This window comes from Argopecten irradians, chromosome 3, assembly GCF_041381155.1.
Source record: "Argopecten irradians isolate NY chromosome 3, Ai_NY, whole genome shotgun sequence".
In the NCBI taxonomy this organism is placed as follows: domain Eukaryota; kingdom Metazoa; phylum Mollusca; class Bivalvia; order Pectinida; family Pectinidae; genus Argopecten; species Argopecten irradians.
In genome coordinates, this window is record NC_091136.1 from 53,248,118 (window position 1) to 53,271,492 (window position 23,375).

Sequence of the window (23,375 nt, forward strand, 5' to 3'; positions counted from 1 at the left end):
GTTCTGGTGTTGGGGAGGCCAATCCTCAGTTATTCTGAATTTATAATCTACCTGTGGTAACAGATTTATGTAGTTTCCGAGTACATGTATTTCAAACTTTAACATTCAAGCTATTTTCACAATGAAAATCAACTGAAAGAAATTTTATATGTTCCCACTTTTAACATCATCCTCTGATATATGAAACAGTAGGGTGTAATATTTCACATGTTATAAATATTCTACTCTTGTGAGTAGATATTTATTGTTACATCATACTTTTTTGAAAGTAACTTCACATTATTCTACTAAAAATAGATGTAATTTTGCTCATAAAAGGATGACATCACATTTAATATCTACTTCCAAGGGCAAATAACTAGGTAATATGCAAAGACAGAATAACAATATGATGAAAAAGAAGGTAAGATAATTAGCAGAAATGATAAGGTAGTAGGTTGATCATCCTTACCTACCAGGTTCTATGTATAGCTGAGATCATTTAAGGTTAAAGCTTAATCAAAAGGTCATTATAATTTCAATACAATTATTTATAGACATTGTACAATAACTTTTACTTATTTCATGAGAGACAATACTTTAGTGTCTTAATGTAGATTTAATTGTTTGGATGTTATAGGTATTGCCTGATGTGGTACCAACAAGTCCCTACAAATACGTCCCTGACCTTGCTTCTCATAAGGTCAACGCCCCTGTCCATACCGTAACAGTCTTTCAAGATGCTCGTCAAGTACTGAAACAAGTAGGGAAGAACAAGGAGTTCCTGGAAGCTAACTTGGAAAGTGTGCTACGGACACGACAGGAAGCAGAGGTCTACAGCATACTGGAAAATCTCTACCAGGAAAGGTGGGGGTGGCGCTGATTTACCTTTTCAAAAAAGTTTTTTCTATCAATTATCCACTATGAGTTCCAACTGCATTATAATGAATTGGGACATAGGTTATATTTATCATTAATTCTTCTGAACTCAGTGTGGGGTTGAATATGCAATGCATTTTGGTTAAAAATTAATCCAGTCTTCCAATCATTCTTAATTATCATCTTCTTTACAACATTGTGTTCTTAAAAATTTAAGTATATTTCAATTATCTGAAGGTATCAGGGTAATGTTCAGTGAGTAAACTGTTATGAAATGTAAGATAATACACAAAAGCTTTCAATATTTAATACATTTAACATTTACGTGTATATTGTACACGACAAGTATATATACCAAAATGATGTTCTGCATTTTAAAACGATAGATAAGACATGCAGGAATTATATACCATTAGAAAGAAAATGTTATTATTGGTATCCTACAAAACAACAAAGATTATTAAAAAAATTCAATATTGCAGATATCTTTATTTTCCCTCCATTAACTCATATCTGTGTTTCAGCTCGGACACAGAGAAAGCCAGACTTCAGCACAAGGTGAATGACTGGGTAGCTGATCTCCGCAGACAAGTGGATGTAAGTAAATCAGGTGCTGGTCTTGGCCAGGTTACATCATACAATCACATGTTACATGCTATTGTTGCAATCAGAAATATATCCCGATTACAATTTTAAAAATTAAGATCTATTTTGTTAGAGAACTGTAAAATTATAGATTATTGAGAGAAACAATACTTGATTGGAATTTTAGACATCGTTTGTATAACATCTGAATAAATTTTTAACATTTGAGCATGTCTGTTATTGTAGCTTTTGATATAATTACAATGTTAAAGTTCAAAACAAACTGTCAAGTTGGCAGGCGAATAGTTATGGATTTTTATTTATCACAGTTTCTAATTAGAGTTTGTGTTGTGTGTGTTATAATCATGAGAAACTTGTGCTTAAATAGAAAACTGTGTGAAACACTGATGTGTTGTGGTGACAAACAGAATAACACTTTATCATTTACACCATAGGCTAAGCAGACATATACCATAGTAAATAAATGAAAATAAATCTGAAGTATTGTGTAATGCAAAGGAGCAATGCCACATAGAAGGACTCTGAAAGAGAAATATATAAAATGCTGTTATTTTCCATGGTGACATACAGAGTAAATGGTCTAAGTACTACACGTATTGTATGTCGTCATAGTGTTCCAACTTTGGATTCCTCCTGGAGTTGTTGGTGAACTGATCCCCTGTAATTAAAATACAAATCAAACTAGAAGAATCTAAAATAATTATATTGACTCTCCCCTAAGTCATTATTTGATTTTACCAGGTCAGTATAAAACAACATTACCTCAACAAAGGTCAGTAATAGATAGACCTATTCCTCCAAATACATCAATTTGGTGGTATGTGACACATGTACTCACTTTGACTATGCGTGTCTTTAGAGTTTGTTGAGTGGTAAGTTTTGTATTTCCTGAGATTTACTACAGTTTTAGCCAATCTTTTATAACCTATATAAGTTTAATCACAATGAAGTGGTGATTTACAATACAGCATTTTGATTCCATGATATATATTATAGAACCAATTTCCATTTACCTACTTTCAAGCATATGAAACCTGAGAAAGGGTGTGATTCTGTATCAGCAGATGTGCCATTGATCTATCTGTAACATGGCCATTGACCACAGAATGAAGTTCAGATATAGAGGGAATGATTGTTTTTCAAATTCAGAGAGAGGTCACAGATGAAGTGGTTTTGAGGGAGCTACAAAAGAAACATCAACGACCAACACTTCCCATAAAGGAACCACATGTGGCTCCCACTGGTCCTAAAAAGTCCTATAGGATGGCAACAAGAGGCACCCAAGGGGCCAGGGTAGATACAGGACTGAAGCGGGACAATGCCAAATCTGCCATTGGTCCTAGTGTAGGCCGAATTCCGGGCCCTAGTATGGGCAAGGCCCCAAGATTCACAGAGAAGGAAACAAAAATTACATCTACTGTACGCAAACCACCAATAAAGGTTAGTGTATCGCCTGAATTTTACCTAATTATTTGAGGAGTAATGTGGTATAATCACTAAAGTAGTGTGTTTTAATTTGTCTTTTGCTTTCCCAACATTATTCAGACAGACAATCAAATTCTTAAATGATATTGTAGTAACAATTCCATCTGAGGAAAATTACTTACGTGGTATATAGTATAGAATATTTACTATATAATTATCAACAGTAATATCACACTTATATTCCAAACATAATATTTGATTACTTAAGGTTTATTGGCAAACATCACCAATTACATCAATTTTAATGGCAAAACAATTGATTAGCTTATGAAAGATTTGATAATTGAGTGAAGATTTTGTGACATTAGGGTCCCCCTCCAAGACAGCCCCCTCCTGTCAGTGAGGAGAACATGTACAAGGTGTATGGCAAGCCTGTTTATGACAACAAGAGGACAACACAAAAAGATCCATACCTACATTACCAAAACAGGAACGTCCCTAAACCACGATCCCCAGGGCGCTCTCCTCCACGTGCTGCAGATATTTCAGGTATCAGTTTATTCCAATCAATTTCTGGAATATCATTAGTTTTAACTTATTAATTGAAAATCTTACAGAAAATAAAGTAATCAATGTCCTGTTTTTAAAATTATACATTTTGACGAGTAGTATCCTGTATTCAGAGAAAATAATGTAGTTTTTGCTCACAAAGACATCACAATCAGTACCTATCCCCAAGAAAGATAACTCTGTAATATATAAAAACAGATATGTTCCTGATATGTCATATAGATATTTGTTTATTACTTATTTTGTTATCCCTAGTGAGAGTGTAAAGAAATGATAACAAGAATATTTTATTTGTAGGAGGTATAGAAGTGAGATCAGCCAAATCTCAGACAAAAGGCGGTGTGAAACAGTTCTACTTCAGTCCCGCCAGTGGCTCCTTTATACCTGTAGCTGATGTGGCTTCAGCAGGTTTGTATTAACTTACCCAGTTCTACTTTAGCCTTTAATTAGTTAGTTACTGGTTTATCGCCTACACGACATCTCCTATCACTAGGCTTTGTCTCACAGACTATAGTCAGTGTTTTGTTGGCTTGAATGTCGGGCCAGTGGCTTCTTTATTCCTGAAGCCGATTTATATTATTAATCTATCATAACCTACTGTTAAAGTAACGTTCCTAATTACAGTATATTTTGAGACAAATGTGGAGCACTGATCACTCATTTTTCGTCCTTACACAAAAATTTCATGCAAATAAGAATTTGTTAATGTTAATCATATTATGTAGCTTTCCTTTAGTAAGAATTATTTGTCTTTAGCACCTATACAAGGTCAGTTGATTCCGATGGCTGTCCCCCTCGGAGGTCCTCGTATGGAGGGAGGTCTAGCAGCTGAAGTGGTAACCTCTAACCCAGCATCCTCTGGCCCTGTGACCTCTACTCCCATGTCACGCCCACAGGTCACGGCCTCCAACAATGTGGCCTTGGTGTCCGTGCCTTCAGGGGAGGAGGAGGAACAAATCAGTCCTCAGCCAGAGCTAGCTAAACAGGTAAAACAAAGGCTTTATAGGCTGAATAGGTAAAACAAAGGCTTTATAGGCTGAATAGGTAAAACAAAGGCTTAATAGGCTGAATAGGTAAAACAAAGGCTTTATAGGCTGAATAGGTAAAACAAAGGCTTTATAGGCTGAATAGGTAAAACAAAGGCTTTCTAGGCTGACTAGGTAAAACAAAGGCTTTATAGGTTGAATAGGTAAAACAAAGGCTTTATAGGCTGAATAGGTAAAACAAAGGCTTTATAGGCTGAATAGGTAAAACAAAGGCTTTATAGGCTGAATAGGTAAAACAAAGGCTTTATAGGCTGAATAGGTAAAACAAAGGCTTTTAGTGTTAAACAGGATCGATATAGCTATTTTACGACTTTAATATTGTTCCAGTTTTATTTCATTTAGGATGAAAATTCATGTTCTTGTGGCCTTGGTGATGAAACAGCCGAACACTATCTTTTCATATGTCCTTTATTAAATGAACAAAAATCATCACTCAGAACCAAAATACATAATTCTAATATTCCCCACTCGCATTTTAACACAAAAACTTTACTGCATGGCTGTGACAAGTGTGATGAAGAAAAAAATACATATTTATTGCAATGCATATCAGAATATATATCTGAAATTAAAAGAATTATTTAGATTTTTCTACTATGATAGGTTTTGGAGATACACTAATGATAATATTCAATTATAATGTAATGTTAAATGTTATAATATTTTGATGATAATTGTACTATACCGGATTTGTTTGGAGATGGCTAATATAGGCTTTGCTTGTTGCCAAATCCATTTGCATATTATTTGCAATAAAATTTGTTGAAATGAAAAATGAAAATTCATCAGGAGTTTTCGCGTGTCAGATTGAATGTTTACAGAGGTGACTTTAACACTTGACAGGTCCTTCCCCCTGTGGATATTGACACAGACCTATCGGAGCAGTCGGTAGTCAGAAGTAAGACTGGAGACATACATATGAAATCACCTTCGAAAACTCACTATGAGGTAACTTTCCATGACGACCAACAAACAGGAGCTACACCCAAGGACTGGAGAAATCAGGTACAGCATACACAACTTGTATATAATTTCCTGACATAATAAACTGACTAGCTCTACACCTAAGTTAGAGTTTGAAGTCCATGTGGGGTTGTTGCCAGGTACCGACTGTAGGTCGGCCACTCCATCTTTTCTCCACATCCTAATCTGGTATGTTCTTTAAAGACTGGTTGTTTAGGACGGAAAAAAAATTTAAACAAACAACCATTATTAATAGTCTTATACAAAGTAATAATGCAGTTTTGGATGCAAAAGAGATGCAGCTAGAAGCCCTTTATAGTAATCACCTTTTCTGTTTGTCTGTCTGTACACAAGTTATTTTCAGAGATTGAAATCCAAATGGTTACAGCTGATGGTATGTAGATGTACAGTAAGGAATTGAATTTTTCTCGAGAAATCCAAGATGGTCACCATGACCATAAAAAAAATCTAAATCTTAGAATCTTTTTATTTCAATGAAAATTGATACATTGTTTATAGGGATTATGGGAATATTATGGTTATAGTTTTGAAGAGGTATTGAAAACTAAAATGACCTCAGGTGCCTCAAAAATGGTCAGAATTAAAATAATTGTCTGATTCTAATGGAAATTTGTATTAAGGACTGTTCGGGGTCACTATTATGATGTAAATGGTTACCATTGGGTGATACCTACATTGTTAACCACCATTGTTCTCGTATCCTGTATCAAGGCGACCTTGGATGATCTCTCTGAGGACCTGTCCCCGGAGACTGCCCCCGGACTGGCCCTACCTGGATACTCTGCTCCGTCCCCACCCCCAACTCCAGTAGAGATTCCAGCATTCCCTCCTATGGTATCAGGGGCAGACAAACTGGCCCAGGCCTCTGACCTCATTGCCGCAGACATTAGGCGTAGGGACCTGCTGGAGAATAAGGCCTCAGAATGGTAAGAATTCTAGTAGTCTCCCAAGATATTATTGTCACTGTGTTGACCTCATGAATTATTCAATAGTATGAATTGTACAGTATTACTGAGTTAAAGTTTTTCGAGTAAAAAACCTATAAACAAATCAAACGAAATATGTCTGAGTTAGACTTACATAGGAATTGCAGATTTGAAAGGGTTAATTAGAAACATACTACTACATAGTTTAATATTGCAGGGAGATTTTCTCTGTGTTACGAGTCATGGTTAGAATTCTTCACTTATTGTCAGTTTTAACAGTAGTACTGGTTATCTTTTTATCATTCTTTCCATTGTATTCAAAGGTATTTAAGTTTGCAGAAATTAACTTGACTCCCAATATAGCAAAATTTTACCCCTGCAAATAAAAGGAACAACAGAAACATGTTTATAATGAATGTCCCTTAACAAATTCATGGTTATAGTGTAGTTATTCTCATTGCCCAATAAGGTTACTATAAGATGTGTGTAATGGAACTATGTTTACAACAAAGTAGTTTTGTTGGTCCCCAGAGGTTCGTTATAACTGTGTTTTACAGTATACAATATTTTACTATATATAAGTTTACCTACCACAATATGGTTAGCCTCTTGTCATTCCTTTGTTTGATATTTTGGTTTTGGAAAAAGAGAAAATAAGAAAGCCATTGAAACAACCAAAATAATAAGTAATTAAGTAATAAGTAATATAAGCTTTACAGAGTTGACTTGCCTGTTGTAATCAGAGAGAGCCAGAGTTATACTATAACCTACAATAGTATTTAATGAGGTTATACAGTATTACAGTGTGACTGTACTAAATATTCTGTAACAGGATAGAGCATGAGATAATGGCCCACATCATATCAGAGTTATATCCCCTTAAACCTGAGAAACCCCGAGAGATGGAACATGTGGTGTACGAGGAATCGGAAACCAGTCTGGCTGACGACCGGGAACAATCCATGTTCAGTAAGTCATCAGGCTTACAGATATGTGACAATACATACATCATTTAAATGGGATATTTTATTTTGAAAGCAAAATATTGATTTCATAGGGTAAAATTAATATTTATTAATTAAAGATATACATTGAATAACCAGCGAAAATTCTAAACTGATGTTACAGTAATTCTTTTTGGAAACATGAAAATTTTGAACTCTGTTTTGTTATTTAACTGTATAAAGTACAAACTTTTTGATGCCTAACACCTATATGCTACAGTGATGGATGCCATTGGTCGAGATGGACTTCAGATGTTTGTTGATATGGGTCAACCAGTGGACAGCCGCTTGGTGGATGCTCTGGTTAAAGAGGTCCTGCTGGAGAAAGTTACTACGCTGCTTGGTCAGCGGCCAGACGATGAGAGAACTGTACAGAGAGAGGCAACAGAGGGGCGGACTGAGGCCAAACTTGGGGCCTCAACAAGGGGTCAGGATACTGGGCGGGTGACCACAGGAGTTTCACCAGAGGTATGGATTAGTATCATGTATAAATGTAAAAAGTGAAGAAAGATAATAACATTAAAGGAAAAAGCTTTTTCACTCAAGAGATCTAAGAAAAATTGAAAACAAAAATAATAATAATGTCTCCTGTCATTGCAAAAACAATGTCTGTCTGATACTATACATGAATTAAGTGATCCAATATAGCGGAGAAAATATTTGGAATTTCAGTTCAAAAATTGTTTCATTGTCACATTTCAATTTGGTCTACAAGACTAGACAACATAAATACTCTTTAGATAAGAAAAACATTTTGTGAGAATATTATACAACATTTTGTAACAAATATGCTGACATTATGAAATACCTTGTTCAGGACGAGTATGCTGGGATGCTGCCTACCCCAGAACCTACCCCAAAGGCCAGCCCAATCTCGTCCCCAGCTCGGATCCTGTCACCACCTGTCACTCCTCCTAGCTCCCCACCAGTAAAGGCTTCACCACAGAAGTTTGTCCAGGAGCCACGTGTGGCACCACCGGAGCCTGAGCCAGAGGAAATTTCCGAGTCCTTGGATATCAGTGAGGAAATCCGAGCACTGAGAAGTAAGTTAATATTATAGTGTATAACATTAAATGTTAACTTTATAGAAATTGTTATTGCTCTTGTTCTTACTAAGGAACACTGAACATAAATACAATGAAGAATGAATTTGTTACCATAAAATAAACTGAATGCTCTAAACCACAAAACAAAAGAAATGTTCACGTCGTGCAATAGTGTAAAACATGAAACACAAGTTATGATTGAAGTGGCACTTGATTCTCTTTCCCTATGTATTTTTCATTAACAAAGTCTCTACAGGAAGCATTGTCAACTGTTTGTTATGTTTCAGACAAACTTGTACCTATCGGAGTGTCAGCTGTTTGTTATGTTTCAGACAAACTTGTACCTATCGGAGTGTCAGCTGTTTGTTATGTTTCAGACAAACTTGTACCTATCGGAGTGTCAGCTGTTTGTTATGTTTCAGACAAACTTGTACCTATCGGAGTGTCAGCTGTTTGTTATGTTTCAGACAAACTTGTACCTATCGGAGTGTCAGCTGTTTGTTATGTTTCAAACAAACTTGTACCTATCGGAGTGTCAGCTGTTTGTTATGTTTCAGACAAACTTGTACCTATTGGAGTGTCAGCTGTTTGTTATGTTTCAAACAAACTTGTACCTATCGGAGTGTCAGCTCTTTGTTATGTTTCAGACAAACTTGTACCTATCGGAGTGTCAGCTGTTTGTTATGTTTCAAACAAACTTGTACCTATCGGAGTGTCAGCTCTTTGTTATGTTTCAGACAAACTTGTACCTATTGGAGTGTCAGCTGTTTGTTATGTTTCAAACAAACTTGTACCTATCGGAGTGTCAGCTCTTTGTTATGTTTCAGACAAACTTGTACCTATTGGAGTGTCAGCTGTTTGTTATGTTTCAGACAAACTTGTACCTATTGGAGTGTCAGCTGTTTGTTATGTTTCAGACAAACTTGTACCTATTGGAGTGTCAGCTGTTTGTTATGTTTCAGACAAACTTGTACCTATTGGAGTGTCAGCTGTTTGTTATGTTTCAGACAAACTTGTACCTATCGGAGTGTCAGCTGTTTGTTATGTTTCAGACAAACTTGTACCTATTGGAGTGTCAGCTGTTTGTTATGTTTCAGACAAACTTGTACCTATTGGAGTGTCAGCTGTTTGTTATGTTTCAGACAAACTTGTACCTATTGGAGTGTCAGCTGTTTGTTATGTTTCAGACAAACTTGTATACCTATTGGAGTGTCAGCTGTTTGTTATGTTTCAGACAAACTTGTACCTATTGGAGTGTCAGCTGTTTGTTATGTTTCAGACAAACTTGTACCTATTGGAGTGTCAGCTGTTTGTTATGTTTCAGACAAACTTGTACCTATCGGAGTGTCAGCTGTTTGTTATGTTTCAGACAAACTTGTACCTATTGGAATGGAGCCCTATCAGACTATACATGATGTGGAAACTCCCATCTCTACCCCAGTTCCAGAGTTGCCACAGGAAGAGGAAAAGGAGGAGGAACGACCCTTGACCCCACCTCAGCCTTCCCCACGTAGACCCCCAGTACAGCCTGTCCTACAGGTAACAGGATTTACTAGGCCCATAACACACTATCTGAGTATATATACTAAAGAGTTGTTAAATTTCTATATTGGACAACCACTTACTTTGGTAATTATCTGAAACTTAAATACTGTAAAGCTCTTTTTTTTCACCGAAGTTTATATTCTACTACATTTGCTATTTGTTTCGAAGTGCAAATTCAAAACGCCAGCAAAAATTCATACATAGTGAGCGTATTTATATATAACAAAATCCAGTGTAGTGCTAATTTTAGACCCTGTGTATAAGTTCAAGATTCAAAACCGCAAAATTAAAGCAGTTTACAGCAGATATGTAAATATGAAATGAGGATTTGATTTATGTGAAATACATCTGGCACAAACAAAAGAAACTCTACTGTATCCAGACCAAGTGCTGGTGAAACATTCAACCACTTCATTATTTCAGAGTTACCTCCCTTTTCCATCTGTTGGTGACTAGAAGAACTTATTTTACTTTCTCATACTATCCAGGTGTCCATGTCAGAACCAGAGCCCCCAATACCTGAACCTGTCCCACCACCTATACAGGAAAAGAAGGCCGACATTGTTGTGGCGACCCCCCAGCCCTGGGGTGATCCAGATTCTCCACTCCCAGAGGAAAACCCTGATTTCCGAGATGACTACATGGATGATGGAGCAAACCAGCATAAACCTTAGTAAGTACATTTAGGTGACCAATGAAATGCAATGACCAATACCAATGAAACATTTATAGTTCATACTCAACATTTTGTTAGGTTTATATGAAAAGGCACATATCGACCTGGACATTACAAAAAGCCAAGCTGATTTCTACCATAGAGCAACATAAAACATAAGATTTGTATTTTAAATATTAAGAATATTCTCATAGATATAAAGATTTATTTTATGATTGATAAACTGATAACCAGGTCTATGTGTATTAAATGTAAATTACGCCTGAGTTTCTCATTTGTCACCCTACCAGTGCCCTGTCGGTTGCCCCTATGGATGAGAGCCTGCCCCACCCTATGACCCAGGTTCCATCTCCACCACCAAAGTCACCAGTACGACGCAGCTCTCCCAGTCCCAGTCCTTCCGAAACAGAAACAACCTCTATCATGTCGTCTGTATCGGATACGTACAACATGAGTGTGTCCGAGGGGCAATGGCTTCTGTCCAAGTCTGAGGGAGAGATGGCAGATTTTAATCTTGACGAAGGTAAAACTCTTAACTGCACAAGTTCTAAAAACATTAAGTAATAACTAAATAGATTTTCAAATTGTGACATAAAATTAAGGTTGATTAGAAGTTATAATTTTCTAAATGTTTCTTTTATCAATCGCTTGTTAAAATTTATCCTAATATCCAAATAAAAGTAATAAAATGATTTATTAAGATCACCTTGACTGTTTTACTTCCACACAGCTGCTATGAAGAGGATGGCTCTGCAGGCCCGACATACAGGAGACAGCATGGCCAGTACAGTCCATGACACTAGCGAACTTGAGGTACCTAAGACCAATAAAACATATAGTCATGATGATATTTCAGCAACCTACTTGAAATGCTCACGAAATTATGGCTATACTTAATTTCCCCCATGACCTTTTTATGCTGGTATGTGCTTTCCTGTTGAATTTGTTTTTAGGTCATCTGACCCGAAGGGTCAGGATGACCTATAGTCATCATGCTTCGTCCGTCGTCGTGCGCCGTCCGTAAACTTTTCACATTTCAATCTTCTTCTCAAGTTAGACCAGTGGGATTAAGCTGAAACTTACATGAAATGATCCTGACATGGTCCCGACAAAGTGTTGTTATTTTTCGGGTTGATCCGAAATCCAAGATGGCCGCCACAGCCACCATCTTGAAAACACAATTTGAACTTCTTCTCAAGTTCTACCAGTGCGATTTGGCTGAGACTTGCATGAAATGATCCTGACATGGTCCAGACAAAGTGTTGTTATTTTTCGGGTCGATCCGAAATCCAAGATGGCCGCCACAGCCGCCATCTTGAAAACACATTTTGAACTTCTTCTCAAGTTCTACCAGTGCGATTTGGCTGAGACTTGCATGAAATGATCCTGACATGGTCCCGACAAAGTGTTGTTATTTTTCGGGTCGATCCGAAATCCAAGATGGCCGCCACAGCCGCCATCTTGAAAACACATTTTGAACTTCTTCTCAAGTTCTACTAGTGCGATTTGGCTGAAACTTGCATGAAATGATCCTGACATGGTTCCGACAAAGTGTTGTTATTTTTCGGGTCGATCCGAAATCAAAGATGGCCGCCACAGCCGCCATCTTGAAAACACATTTTGAACTTCTTCTCAAGTTCTACCGGTGCGATTTGGCTGAGACTTGCATGAAATGATCTTGACATGGTCCCGACAAAGTGTTTTTATTTTTCGGGTCGATCGGAAATCCAAGATGGCCGCCACAGCCACCATCTTGAAAACACATTTTGAACTTCTTCTCAAGTTCTACCAGTGCGATTTGGCTGAAACTTGCATGAAATGATCCTGTCATGGTCCTGACAAAGTGTTCTTATTTTTCGGGTCGATCCAAAATCCAAGATGGCCGCCACAGCCGCCATCTTGAAAACACATTTTGAACTTCTCAAGTGCTACCAGTGCGATTTGGCTGAAACTTGCATGAAATGATCCTGACATGGTCCCGACAAAGTGTTCTTATTTTTCGGGTCGATCCGAAATCCAAGATGGCCGCCACAGCCGCCATCTTGAAAACACATTTTGAACTTCTTCTCAAGTTCTACCGGTGCGATTTGGCTGAGACTTGCATGAAATGATCCTGACATGGTCCCGACAAAGTGTTTTTATTTTTCGAGTCGATCGGAAATCCAAGATGGCCGCCACAGCCACCATCTTGAAAACACATTTTGAACTTCTTCTCAAGTTCTATTAGTGCGATTTGGCTGAAACTTGCATGAAATGATCCTGACATGGTCCTGACAAAGTGTTCTTATTTTTCGGGTCGATCCAAAATCCAAGATGGCTGCCACAGCCGCCATCTTGAAACAACATTTTGAACTTCTCAAGTGCTACCAGTGCGATTTGGCTGAAACATGCTTGAAATGATCCTGACATGGTCCTGACAAAGTGTTCTTATTTTTCGGGTTGATCTGAAATCCAAGATAGCCGCCACAGCTGCCATCTTGAAAACACATTTTGAACTTCTTCTCAAGTTCTACCGGTTCGATTTGGCTGAAACTTGCATGAAAGGAGCCTGACATGGTCCCAACAAAGTGTTGTTACATCTCTGGTTGATCCCCAATCGAAGATGGCAACCATGAGGCATGACACTACAGTTGTATATCTAATTAATTTCCTATATGATTATTGCCAAGGTACTCAGATGACCGTTAAGGCCCATGGGCCTCTTGTTTTTGTACATTACTGTTTAACTGTGTTTCTGTTATCAGGAGGATATGACTGACCTGCAGGCCAGCGAGGGAGAATTTCAGTACAAAGGTCATATGGAACCAGAGAAGGATCCAATGTTACTATTGTTGTCTCGTCTACATCGACAACCCCATGAACCGACACCAGTCAGCATACCAGCAGCTGGTCAGTATGACATGAGTTCACAACAGGTTTACGACCTCCTCAACCACACAGGCCTTAGTACTGGGGAGGTGTACATGAATGGAGCATCTGTTCAGAGGAGTCAAGGGGAGGTAATTCGTGTAATGCAGACACAACGCAGCATGGGAGAAGTTCCAGATTATGACCAGCCGACACGAGATACAAACAGACAGGCTGTACGATCTAAATATGGTTTTAACCAGTCTAATGGTACTAGCCGATCTAATGGTAGGTGTTCTTTTTTCGCTATACATTTGTAAACTTCAAAATCCAAACAATTGTATTTAATTTTGATAGGTAACAAAAACTACAGAAAATCTTTTCATTTATACTGTATTTGCAGAAAAGGATATTCCAATACCGTATTAAGGCTGTTGAGATAGCTAGGACAAACACACACATATATGTGTAATATTGCTAATTGTTTGTGTACAGTATGATTATATCAGTATTTTATATATTGATTATATTACTACGTACCTTATTTACATCCCAGACATCTCCAGTTCTCCATTGAGGATGACAGATCTCAAGTCCCAATCCATACAGGAGGAATCGGAGCCAGAACCCACACCACGGGACGATTTGTACCATGACGATTCCAGGAGTGAGAGAGTCACACCCTCGAGGGATGCCCGACCTTCATCCTCTCGTGGCAGACAGTCCCCGGGGATTAGAGGTACACCTGGTGGGGTATCACTCGGAGCCGGCAGGATCTCTCCAGGTAGATACAGAATGGAGATATAGAGGTTAAACATCAAGTGGTTGTTGGAAATAGAATTTACTGCTGTATGACGCCATTAAATCATTGATGACATTAGCAATTTATGACTGAGAAAAAAGATTGGTGGGGACAAATTATAGAGTAAAGAAACATTTTTTTACTATTAGATGAAATTTTCTTTGTTCAGACTTTTATAATTATTTTTGCAATTAATTTAAAATTCTTAATATAATTATGGTTATCTGTATAGGTAAATCGGCCATGAAGAAACCCCCTCCAGCGACGCCATCTTCTGGTCTTCCAAACAAGACTATATCTACCACCGTTCCTCGCAGTGTACAGATTAGAGAGTCAGACGAACAGGAAAATAGACAGAGTATGTGTACACAAAGTATACTTTTACAATTAAAAATTCAAATATAATTATATATATATATATATAAATATTTCACTTGAACTAACAGGACATTGAGTGGTTTGAATGTTTCCAATACCTTTAAATTAAGAATCTGTCTAAATGTAAGTCTGATTGATAATGTGATTAAGCTTAAATTAATAGCTTGAGATTTTTAGGAAAAGTTACCTTATTTCATAAAATCTCACAATTAACACTGAATTTTGTGTCCTCCCAGATGTAAATGGATTATTCTCTGGTATTTGTATAGGTTTAGATGGTGGAGCCACCATGAGTGACCAGGGCACTAGGACCTTTACACCAGACCAGATGAATATGGATGACCTCATTAAGTCTGGTTACCTCACCATGAGTAGGTCAGGAGAGTTTGGCCAATCAGGTGGCATGTCTCAAAGCTTTGGCCAATCAGGACGCTTGTCTCAAAGTTATGACCAATCAAGTGCCATGTCACAAAGCCTCGATAGAAATGGAACAAGGGACTCCACTGATTCCTATGTTACACGCCAGATAAACAAAGGGAAGTCACTGGGGTTGACCTACTCGATGGAGGAAAGTTTGGCTGCTACTGACTCCCTGGACGAGTCAGAGCTCCGACAGCTGGCCACCACCGGTACTCTGAAAATGTCAGTACGCATGCCTACTCTAGGAGACATGGAAGATGACAGTGAGAAACAGTCTGAGTTTGAGATGACAGACACAATGTGATAGACATATATGCATATAAACACATATATAATATTTTTGTGCTCATTTCTATGCACAGAGTGTATCTAGGTCTATTTATTAATTTTGATAACTAATATTAATTTGTTTTCCATAAATAATCATTTAATGCTTACAACAAAATGGAAAAGTTTTTTTTATGGTAAGCAGTATTTTAATCTACATTCCGTCCAAGTTTAAAGAAAATCATGTAGGCTCCTGTAAAATTTTGTTTTTCCAAATAGTTTGATAGATATTTCAAATGAATCACAAGCTCTTGGACCAATTGACTGACAGAGTGTTTCATCTGTGACAGATCCTAAATAAAAACCAGCACAATGTATATATTAATTTTTTTTTTTTAAAGTTTGATTTAGCATTTATCTTCCGTCCAACTCAAAATGATTAGACATGATATATATTTTCACAATATTTATATTTGCACATATTTACCAATTGAAGTCATTATTCTAAATTCTACAGAACAAGTTAAAACACATATAACTGTTGTGTAATTCATCATAGAAACAGAAAACATCTGGAAATCTACTAGTAACAATTTATTATTTAACAGGTGACCTATTCTAAATCGCCTTTTGTCCGCCGTCGTGCGTCATACTTTGTCCGTCATGCATTGTGTGTTTGTAAACAATTTACATTTTCGACGTCTTTTCCAAAACTGCAGAAGCAAATTCAATGAAATTTTGCATCAACCTTCTAAGGCATAAGGCAAATCAAAATTGTGAATAATATGGTCCCCACCCCCCAAGGAGCTGTACATGTGGGAGGGGCCAAAAGGGGTCAAAATGGCTTAAATTTCAAAAATCTTTTTCTGCACTCACAGATGTGGTAGAATCAAATACTTTTCATAGATTGAAAGGTCTTTAGGCCCTCTCCAAAATTTGTGAATTTCTGGGGTCTCAGATTTTCTCCTAGGGAGGGGGTCAAATTTACTATAGTTTATATAGGGAAAACATATTTATGAGCATTATTTGCTAAATTTTCATAGGAAATGTAACGGATGTAATGGAAACAAATACTCTTTATACAAAATTAAGATTTAAAGGTTAAATTGATATCATCACTTTTACTGACTTTAAGTGCCTGATGGGTCAATATATAGTGATTATATACCTTGTTTTATTCTGTATCTGAACTCAGGTGACCGTTAAAGGCCCACTACCTTTCCGAAACGGCTTTTAATTTTTAAAATGGGAAAGTAAAACGAGATCGATATTTTTGTATAGTCTCTAAAGTTATTAACTTACCGTTAATACTACACGTGTCATCACATTCTGAACAATTTGATTTAAACAAATAAAATGTTAATTTTCATAACGCGGGTCGTCTTAGGTTTCCCGCCATCGTCCTAAATACCGCGCTGTAGTTGACTATCACTGCGCCAGACGGCAAAACAGCGAAATAACTCTCCACTGTTATCAAACATTACGCAGGAAATCTTGCATATGTTTGGTGTTGTAACCTCATCTTAGGCCATTGGTATATATTTTCTGATGTTGTTAATGTTTTTAAGAAACCTTTATGTTTTCCTCCGACGAGGTAGTGGGCCTTTAAGGCCCAGGGGCCTCTTGTGTATATGATAGTGTAAAAGACAGATTGTCACAATACCCTATACATTTTCTTTAGTAGATTGAAATGACAAATCTTAGGAAATGTATAGTATGTTTTCATATGTTAAATATTCAAATACTAATAATAATATATAGCAGAAACACATATATATATATGTTTATGTCTCGGGTCTATAATAATGAAGAAAATTGACAAATGTTTTAGCATTACAGAATTCTTTGTTAGATAATAGAAAGAGTTACCTCCCTTATCTAACACCTCCACCAAGCATGTAAGGGGACTACATGTATATACCCATGCATGTTAACAATGCATTATAAAGTAGTGTGGTGTTTATTAGAATAAAGAATATGTCATGTTTTTTTCTTTCTGTGTATTATATTATTAGCTCACCTGGTCCAAAGGACCGAGGTGAGCTTATGGGATACCGCAGCGTCCGGCGTCCGGCGTCCGGCGTCCATCAACAATCGACTTCTTCTCCATAACCGCTGGTCGGATTTCAACAAAATTTGACTGGTAGCATCCTTATGGGCTACTAACTGAAAATTGTACAAATGATGGGGCTGACCCCCCGGGGGCCTGAGGGGCGGGGCCAAAAGGGGTCAATTTGGCTATTTCCATATAAACGACTTCTTCTCTGAAACCAAGCATGGGATAGCACCCATAATGCAATGGTAGCATCCTTATAGGGTGGGGATTCAAAATTGTACAAATGATGGGGCTGACCCCCCGGGGGCCTGAGGGGCGGGGTCAAATGGGGTCAATTTGGCTATTTCCATATAAACGACTTCTTCTCTGAAACTAAGCATGAGATAGCACTCATAAAACAATTGTAGTATCGTTATAGGGTGGGGATTCAAAATTGTACAAATGATGGGGCTGACCCCCGGGGGGCCTGAGGGGCGGGGTCAAATGGGGTCAATTTGGCTATTTCCATATAAACGACTTCTTCTCTGAAACTAAGCATGAGATAGCACTCATAAAACAATTGTAGTATCGTTATAGGGTGGGGATTCAAAATTGTACAAATGATAGGGCTGACCCCCGGGGGGCCTGAAGGGTTGGGTCAAAAGGGGTCAATTTAGCTATTTCCATATAAACGACTTCTTCTCTGCAACTAAGAATGGAAGAGCACTTATAATGCAATGGTAGCAACCTTATAGGGTTGGGATTTGAAATTGTACAAATGATAGGGCTTACCCCCTGGCCTTAAACGGCACTATAAACGTGGTCAAAAAGGTCAATTAGGCTACTATTTTCATATAAATTACTTTGTCTCTGAACCTATGTAGTGGATAGCATAATTGTATGGTATCACTAGCATCATTGTTTGGTTGTGATTCAAAATTAAACTTTGTGAGTCAATTTTGCTTATTTTTCTAATTGTCAGAGTCTTGTGATAATTACTAACAAAAAACCAGGTGAGCGATACAGGCCTTCTGGGCCTCTTGTCAAATGTTATAAGCATATTAATAAATATTGCCCCTGATCAATGTCCTCCCCTGTATATAAACATATGGCCCCTGATTAATGTCCTCCCCTGTATGTAAACACATTGCTCCTGATCAATGTCCTCCCCTGTATGTAAACACATTGCCCCTGATCAATGTCCTCCCCTGTATGTAAACACATTGCCCCTGATCAATGTCCTCCCCTGTATGTAAACAACTGATCATGTCTCCCCTGATCAATGTCCTCCCCTTATGTAAACATATTGCCCTGATCAATGTCCTCCCCTGTATGTAAACATATTGCCCCTGATCAATGTCCTCCCCTGTATGTAAACATTGCCCCTGATCAATGTCCTCCCCTGTATGTAAACATATTGCCCCTGATCAATGTCCTCCCCTGTATGTAAACATATTGCCCCTGATCAATGTCCTCCCCTGTATGTAAACATATTGCCCCTGATCAATGTCCTCCCCTGTATGTAAAACATATTGCCCCTGATCAATGTCCTCCCCTGTATGTAAACATATTGCCCCTGATCAATGTCCTCCCCTGTATGTAAACATATTGCCCCTGATCAATGTCCTCCCCTGTATGTAAACACATTGCCCCTGATCAATGTCCTCCCCTGTATATAAACACATTGCCCCTGATCAATGTCCTCCCCTGTATGTAAACACATTGCCCCTGATCAATGTCCTCCCCTGTATGTAAACACATTGCCCCTGATCAATGTCCTCCCCTGTATGTAAACATATTGCCCCTGATCAATGTCCTCCCCTGTATGTAAACATATTGCCCCTGATCAATGTCCTCCCCTGTATGTAAACATATTGCCCCTGATCAATGTCCTCCCCTGTATGTAAACATATGGCCCCTGATCAATGTCCTCCCCTGTATGTAAACATATTGCCCCTGATCAATGTCCTCCCCTGTATGTAAACACATTGCCCCTGATCAATGTCCTCCCCTGTATGTAAACATATTGCCCCTGATCAATGTCCTCCCCTGTATGTAAACAATATTGCCCCTGATCAATGTCCTCCCCTGTATGTAAACACATATTGCCCCTGATCAATGTCCTCCCCTGTATGTAAACATATTGCCCCTGATCAATGTCCTCCCCTGTATGTAAAATTGCCCTGATCAATGTCCTCCCCTGTATGTAAACATATTGCCCCTGATCAATGTCCTCCCCTGTATGTAAACATATTGCCCCTGATCAATGTCCTCCCTTGTATGTAAACACATTGCCCCTGATCAATGTCCTCCCCTGTATGTAAACATATTGCCCCTGATCAATGTCCTCCCCTGTATGTAAACACATTGCCCCTGATCAATGTCCTCCCCTGTATGTAAACACATTGCCCCTGATCAATGTCCTCCCCTGTATGTAAACACATTGCCCCTGATCAATGTCCTCCCCTGTATGTAAACATATTGCCCCTGATCAATGTCCTCCCCTGTATGTAAACATATTGCCCCTGATCAATGTCCTCCCCTGTATGTAAACATATTGCCCCTGATCAATGTCCTCCCCTGTATATAAACATATTGCCCCTGATCAATGTCCTCCCCTGTATGTAAACACATTGCCCCTGATCAATGTCCTCCCCTGTATGTAAACATATTGCCCCTGATCAATGTCCTCCCCTGTATGTAAACATATTGCCCCTGATCAATGTCCTCCCCTGTATGTAAACATATTGCCCCTGATCAATGTCCTCCCCTGTATGTAAACATATTGCCCCTGATCAATGTCCTCCCCTGTATGTAAACATATTGCCCCTGATCAATGTCCTCCCTTGTATATAAACATATTGCCCCTGATCAATGTCCTCCCCTGTATGTAAACATATTGCCCCTGATCAATGTCCTCCCCTGTATGTAAACATATTGCCCCTGATCAATGTCCTCCCCTGTATGTAAACATATTGCCCCTGATCAATGTCCTCCCCTGTATGTAAACACATTGCCCCTGATCAATGTCCTCCCCTGTATGTAAACATATTGCCCCTGATCAATGTCCTCCCCTGTATGTAAACATATTGCCCCTGATCAATGTCCTCCCCTGTATGTAAACACATATTGCCCCTGATCAATGTCCTCCCCTGTATGTAAACACATTGCCCCTGATCAATGTCCTCCCCTGTATGTAAACATATTGCCCCTGATCAATGTCCTCCCCTGTATGTAAACATATTGCCCTGATCAATGTCCTCCCCTGTATGTAAACATATTGCCCCTGATCAATGTCCTCCCCTGTATGTAAACACATTGCCCCTGATCAATGTCCTCCCCTGTATGTAAACATATGGCCCCTGATCAATGTCCTCCCCTGTATGTAAACATATTGCCCCTGATCAATGTCCTCCCCTGTATGTAAAACATATGGCCCCTGATCAATGTCCTCCCCTGTATGTAAACATATTGCCCCTGATCAATGTCCTCCCCTGTATGTAAACATATTGCCCCTGATCAATGTCCTCCCCTGTATGTAAACATATTGCCCCTGATCAATGTCCTCCCCTGTATGTAAACATATTGCCCCTGATCAATGTCCTCCCCTGTATGTAAACACATTGCCCCTGATCAATGTCCTCCCCTGCATATAAACATATTGCCCCTGATCAATGTCCTCCCCTGTATATAAACATATTGCCCCTGATCAATGTCCTCCCCTGTATGTAAACATATTGCCCCTGATCAATGTCCTCCCCTGTATGTAAACATATTGCCCCTGATCAATGTCCTCCCCTGTATGTAAACACATTGCCCCTGATCAATGTCCTCCCCTGTATGTAAACATATTGCCCCTGATCAATGTCCTCCCCTGTATGTAAACACATTGCCCCTGATCAATGTCCTCCCCTGTATGTAAACATATTGCCCCCTGATCAATGTCCTCCCCTGTATGTAAACATATTGCCCCTGATCAATGTCCTCCCCTGTATGTAAACATATTGCCCCTGATCAATGTCCTCCCCTGTATGTAAACATATTGCCCCTGATCAATGTCCTCCCCTGTATGTAAACATATTGCCCCTGATCAATGTCCTCCCCTGTATGTAAACACATTGCCCCTGATCAATGTCCTCCCCTGTATGTAAACATATTGCCCCTGATCAATGTCCTCCCCTGTATGTAAACACATTGCCCCTGGTCAATGTCCTCCCCTGTATGTAAACACATTGCCCCTGATCAATGTCCTCCCCTGTATGTAAGCACATTGCCCCTGATCAATGTCCTCCCCTGTATGTAAACATATTGCCCCTGATCAATGTCCTCCCCTGTATGTAAACATATTGCCCCTGATCAATGTCCTCCCCTGTATATAAACATATTGCCCCTGATCAATGTCCTCCCCTGTATGTAAACATATTGCCCCTGATCAATGTCCTCCCCTGTATGTAAACATATTGCCCCTGATCAATGTCCTCCCCTGTATGTAAACATATTGCCCCTGATCAATGTCCTCCCCTGTATGTAAACATATTGCCCCTGATCAATGTCCTCCCCTGTATGTAAACACATTGCCCCTGATCAATGTCCTCCCCTGTATGTAAACCATTGCCCCTGATCAATGTCCTCCCCTGTATGTAAACATATTGCCCCTGATCAATGTCCTCCCCTGTATGTAAACATATTGCCCCTGATCAATGTCCTCCCTTGTATGTAAACATATTGCCCCTGATCAATGTCCTCCCCTGTATGTAAACATATTGCCCCTGATCAATGTCCTCCCCTGTATGTAAAAACATATTGCCCCTGATCAATGTCCTCCCCTGTATGTAAACATATTGCCCCTGATCAATGTCCTCCCCTGTATGTAAACATATTGCCCCTGATCAATGTCCTCCCCTGTATGTAAACATATTGCCCCTGATCAATGTCCTCCCCTGTATGTAAACACATTGCCCCTGATCAATGTCCTCCCCTGTATGTAAACAGCTATTGCCCCTGATCAATGTCCATGTCTCCCTGTATGTAAACATATTGCCCCTGATCAATGTCCTCCCCTGTATGTAAACATATTGCCCCTGATCAATGTCCTCCCCTGTATGTAAACATATTGCCCCTGATCAATGTCCTCCCCTGTATGTAAACACATTGCCCCTGATCAATGTCCTCCCCTGTATGTAAAATTGCCCCATATTGCCCCTGATCAATGTCCTCCCCTGTATGTAAACATATTGCCCCTGATCAATGTCCTCCCCTGTATGTAAACACATTGCCCCTGATCAATGTCCTCCCCTGTATGTAAACACATTGCCCCTGATCAATGTCCTCCCCTGTATGTAAACATATTGCCCCTGATCAATGTCCTCCCCTGTATGTAAACATATTGCCCCTGATCAATGTCCTCCCCTGTATGTAAACATATTGCCCCTGATCAATGTCCTCCTCTGTATGTAAACATATGGCCCCTGATCAATGTCCTCCCCTGTATGTAAACATATTGCCCCTGATCAATGTCCTCCCCTGTATGTAAACATATTGCCCCTGATCAATGTCCTCCCCTGTATGTAAACATATTGTCCCTGATCAATGTCCTCCCCTGTATGTAAACACATTGCCCCTGATCAATGTCCTCCCCTGTATGTAAACAATTGCCCCTGATCAATGTCCTCCCCTGTATGTAAACACATTGCCCCTGATCAATGTCCTCCCCTGTATGTAAACACATTGCCCCTGATCAATGTCCTCCCCTGTATGTAAACATATTGCCCCTGATCAATGTCCTCCCCTGTATGTAAACATATTGCCCCTGATCAATGTCCTCCCCTGTATGTAAACATATTGCCCCTGATCAATGTCCTCCCCTGTATGTAAACACATTGCCCCTGATCAATGTCCTCCCCTGTATGTAAACATATTGCCCCTGATCAATGTCCTCCC

General features: G+C 39.1%; 1 protein-coding gene across 2 annotated transcripts in view; it reads left to right on the forward strand.

The window, feature by feature from the left end:
• Nucleotides 1–17,387, forward strand: part of LOC138319035 (TALPID3 protein-like) — a 73,736-nt gene extending 56,349 nt beyond the window's left edge. For both annotated transcript variants that reach the window (XM_069261921.1, XM_069261920.1), the window contains exons 12-30: nt 620–846; nt 1,383–1,455; nt 2,614–2,904; nt 3,258–3,438; nt 3,757–3,867; nt 4,216–4,445; nt 5,349–5,510; nt 6,201–6,415; nt 7,248–7,384; nt 7,640–7,887; nt 8,237–8,462; nt 9,835–10,004; nt 10,499–10,683; nt 10,977–11,209; nt 11,417–11,499; nt 13,431–13,821; nt 14,090–14,317; nt 14,568–14,693; nt 14,983–17,387. In XM_069261921.1, the coding sequence (XP_069118022.1) occupies nt 620–846; nt 1,383–1,455; nt 2,614–2,904; nt 3,258–3,438; nt 3,757–3,867; nt 4,216–4,445; nt 5,349–5,510; nt 6,201–6,415; nt 7,248–7,384; nt 7,640–7,887; nt 8,237–8,462; nt 9,835–10,004; nt 10,499–10,683; nt 10,977–11,209; nt 11,417–11,499; nt 13,431–13,821; nt 14,090–14,317; nt 14,568–14,693; nt 14,983–15,437 (3,972 nt within the window). In that variant the 3' untranslated portion in view covers nt 15,438–17,387. The remainder of the gene's footprint in view (nt 1–619; nt 847–1,382; nt 1,456–2,613; nt 2,905–3,257; nt 3,439–3,756; nt 3,868–4,215; nt 4,446–5,348; nt 5,511–6,200; nt 6,416–7,247; nt 7,385–7,639; nt 7,888–8,236; nt 8,463–9,834; nt 10,005–10,498; nt 10,684–10,976; nt 11,210–11,416; nt 11,500–13,430; nt 13,822–14,089; nt 14,318–14,567; nt 14,694–14,982) is intronic.
• Nucleotides 17,388–23,375: the final 5,988 nt, after the last annotated feature.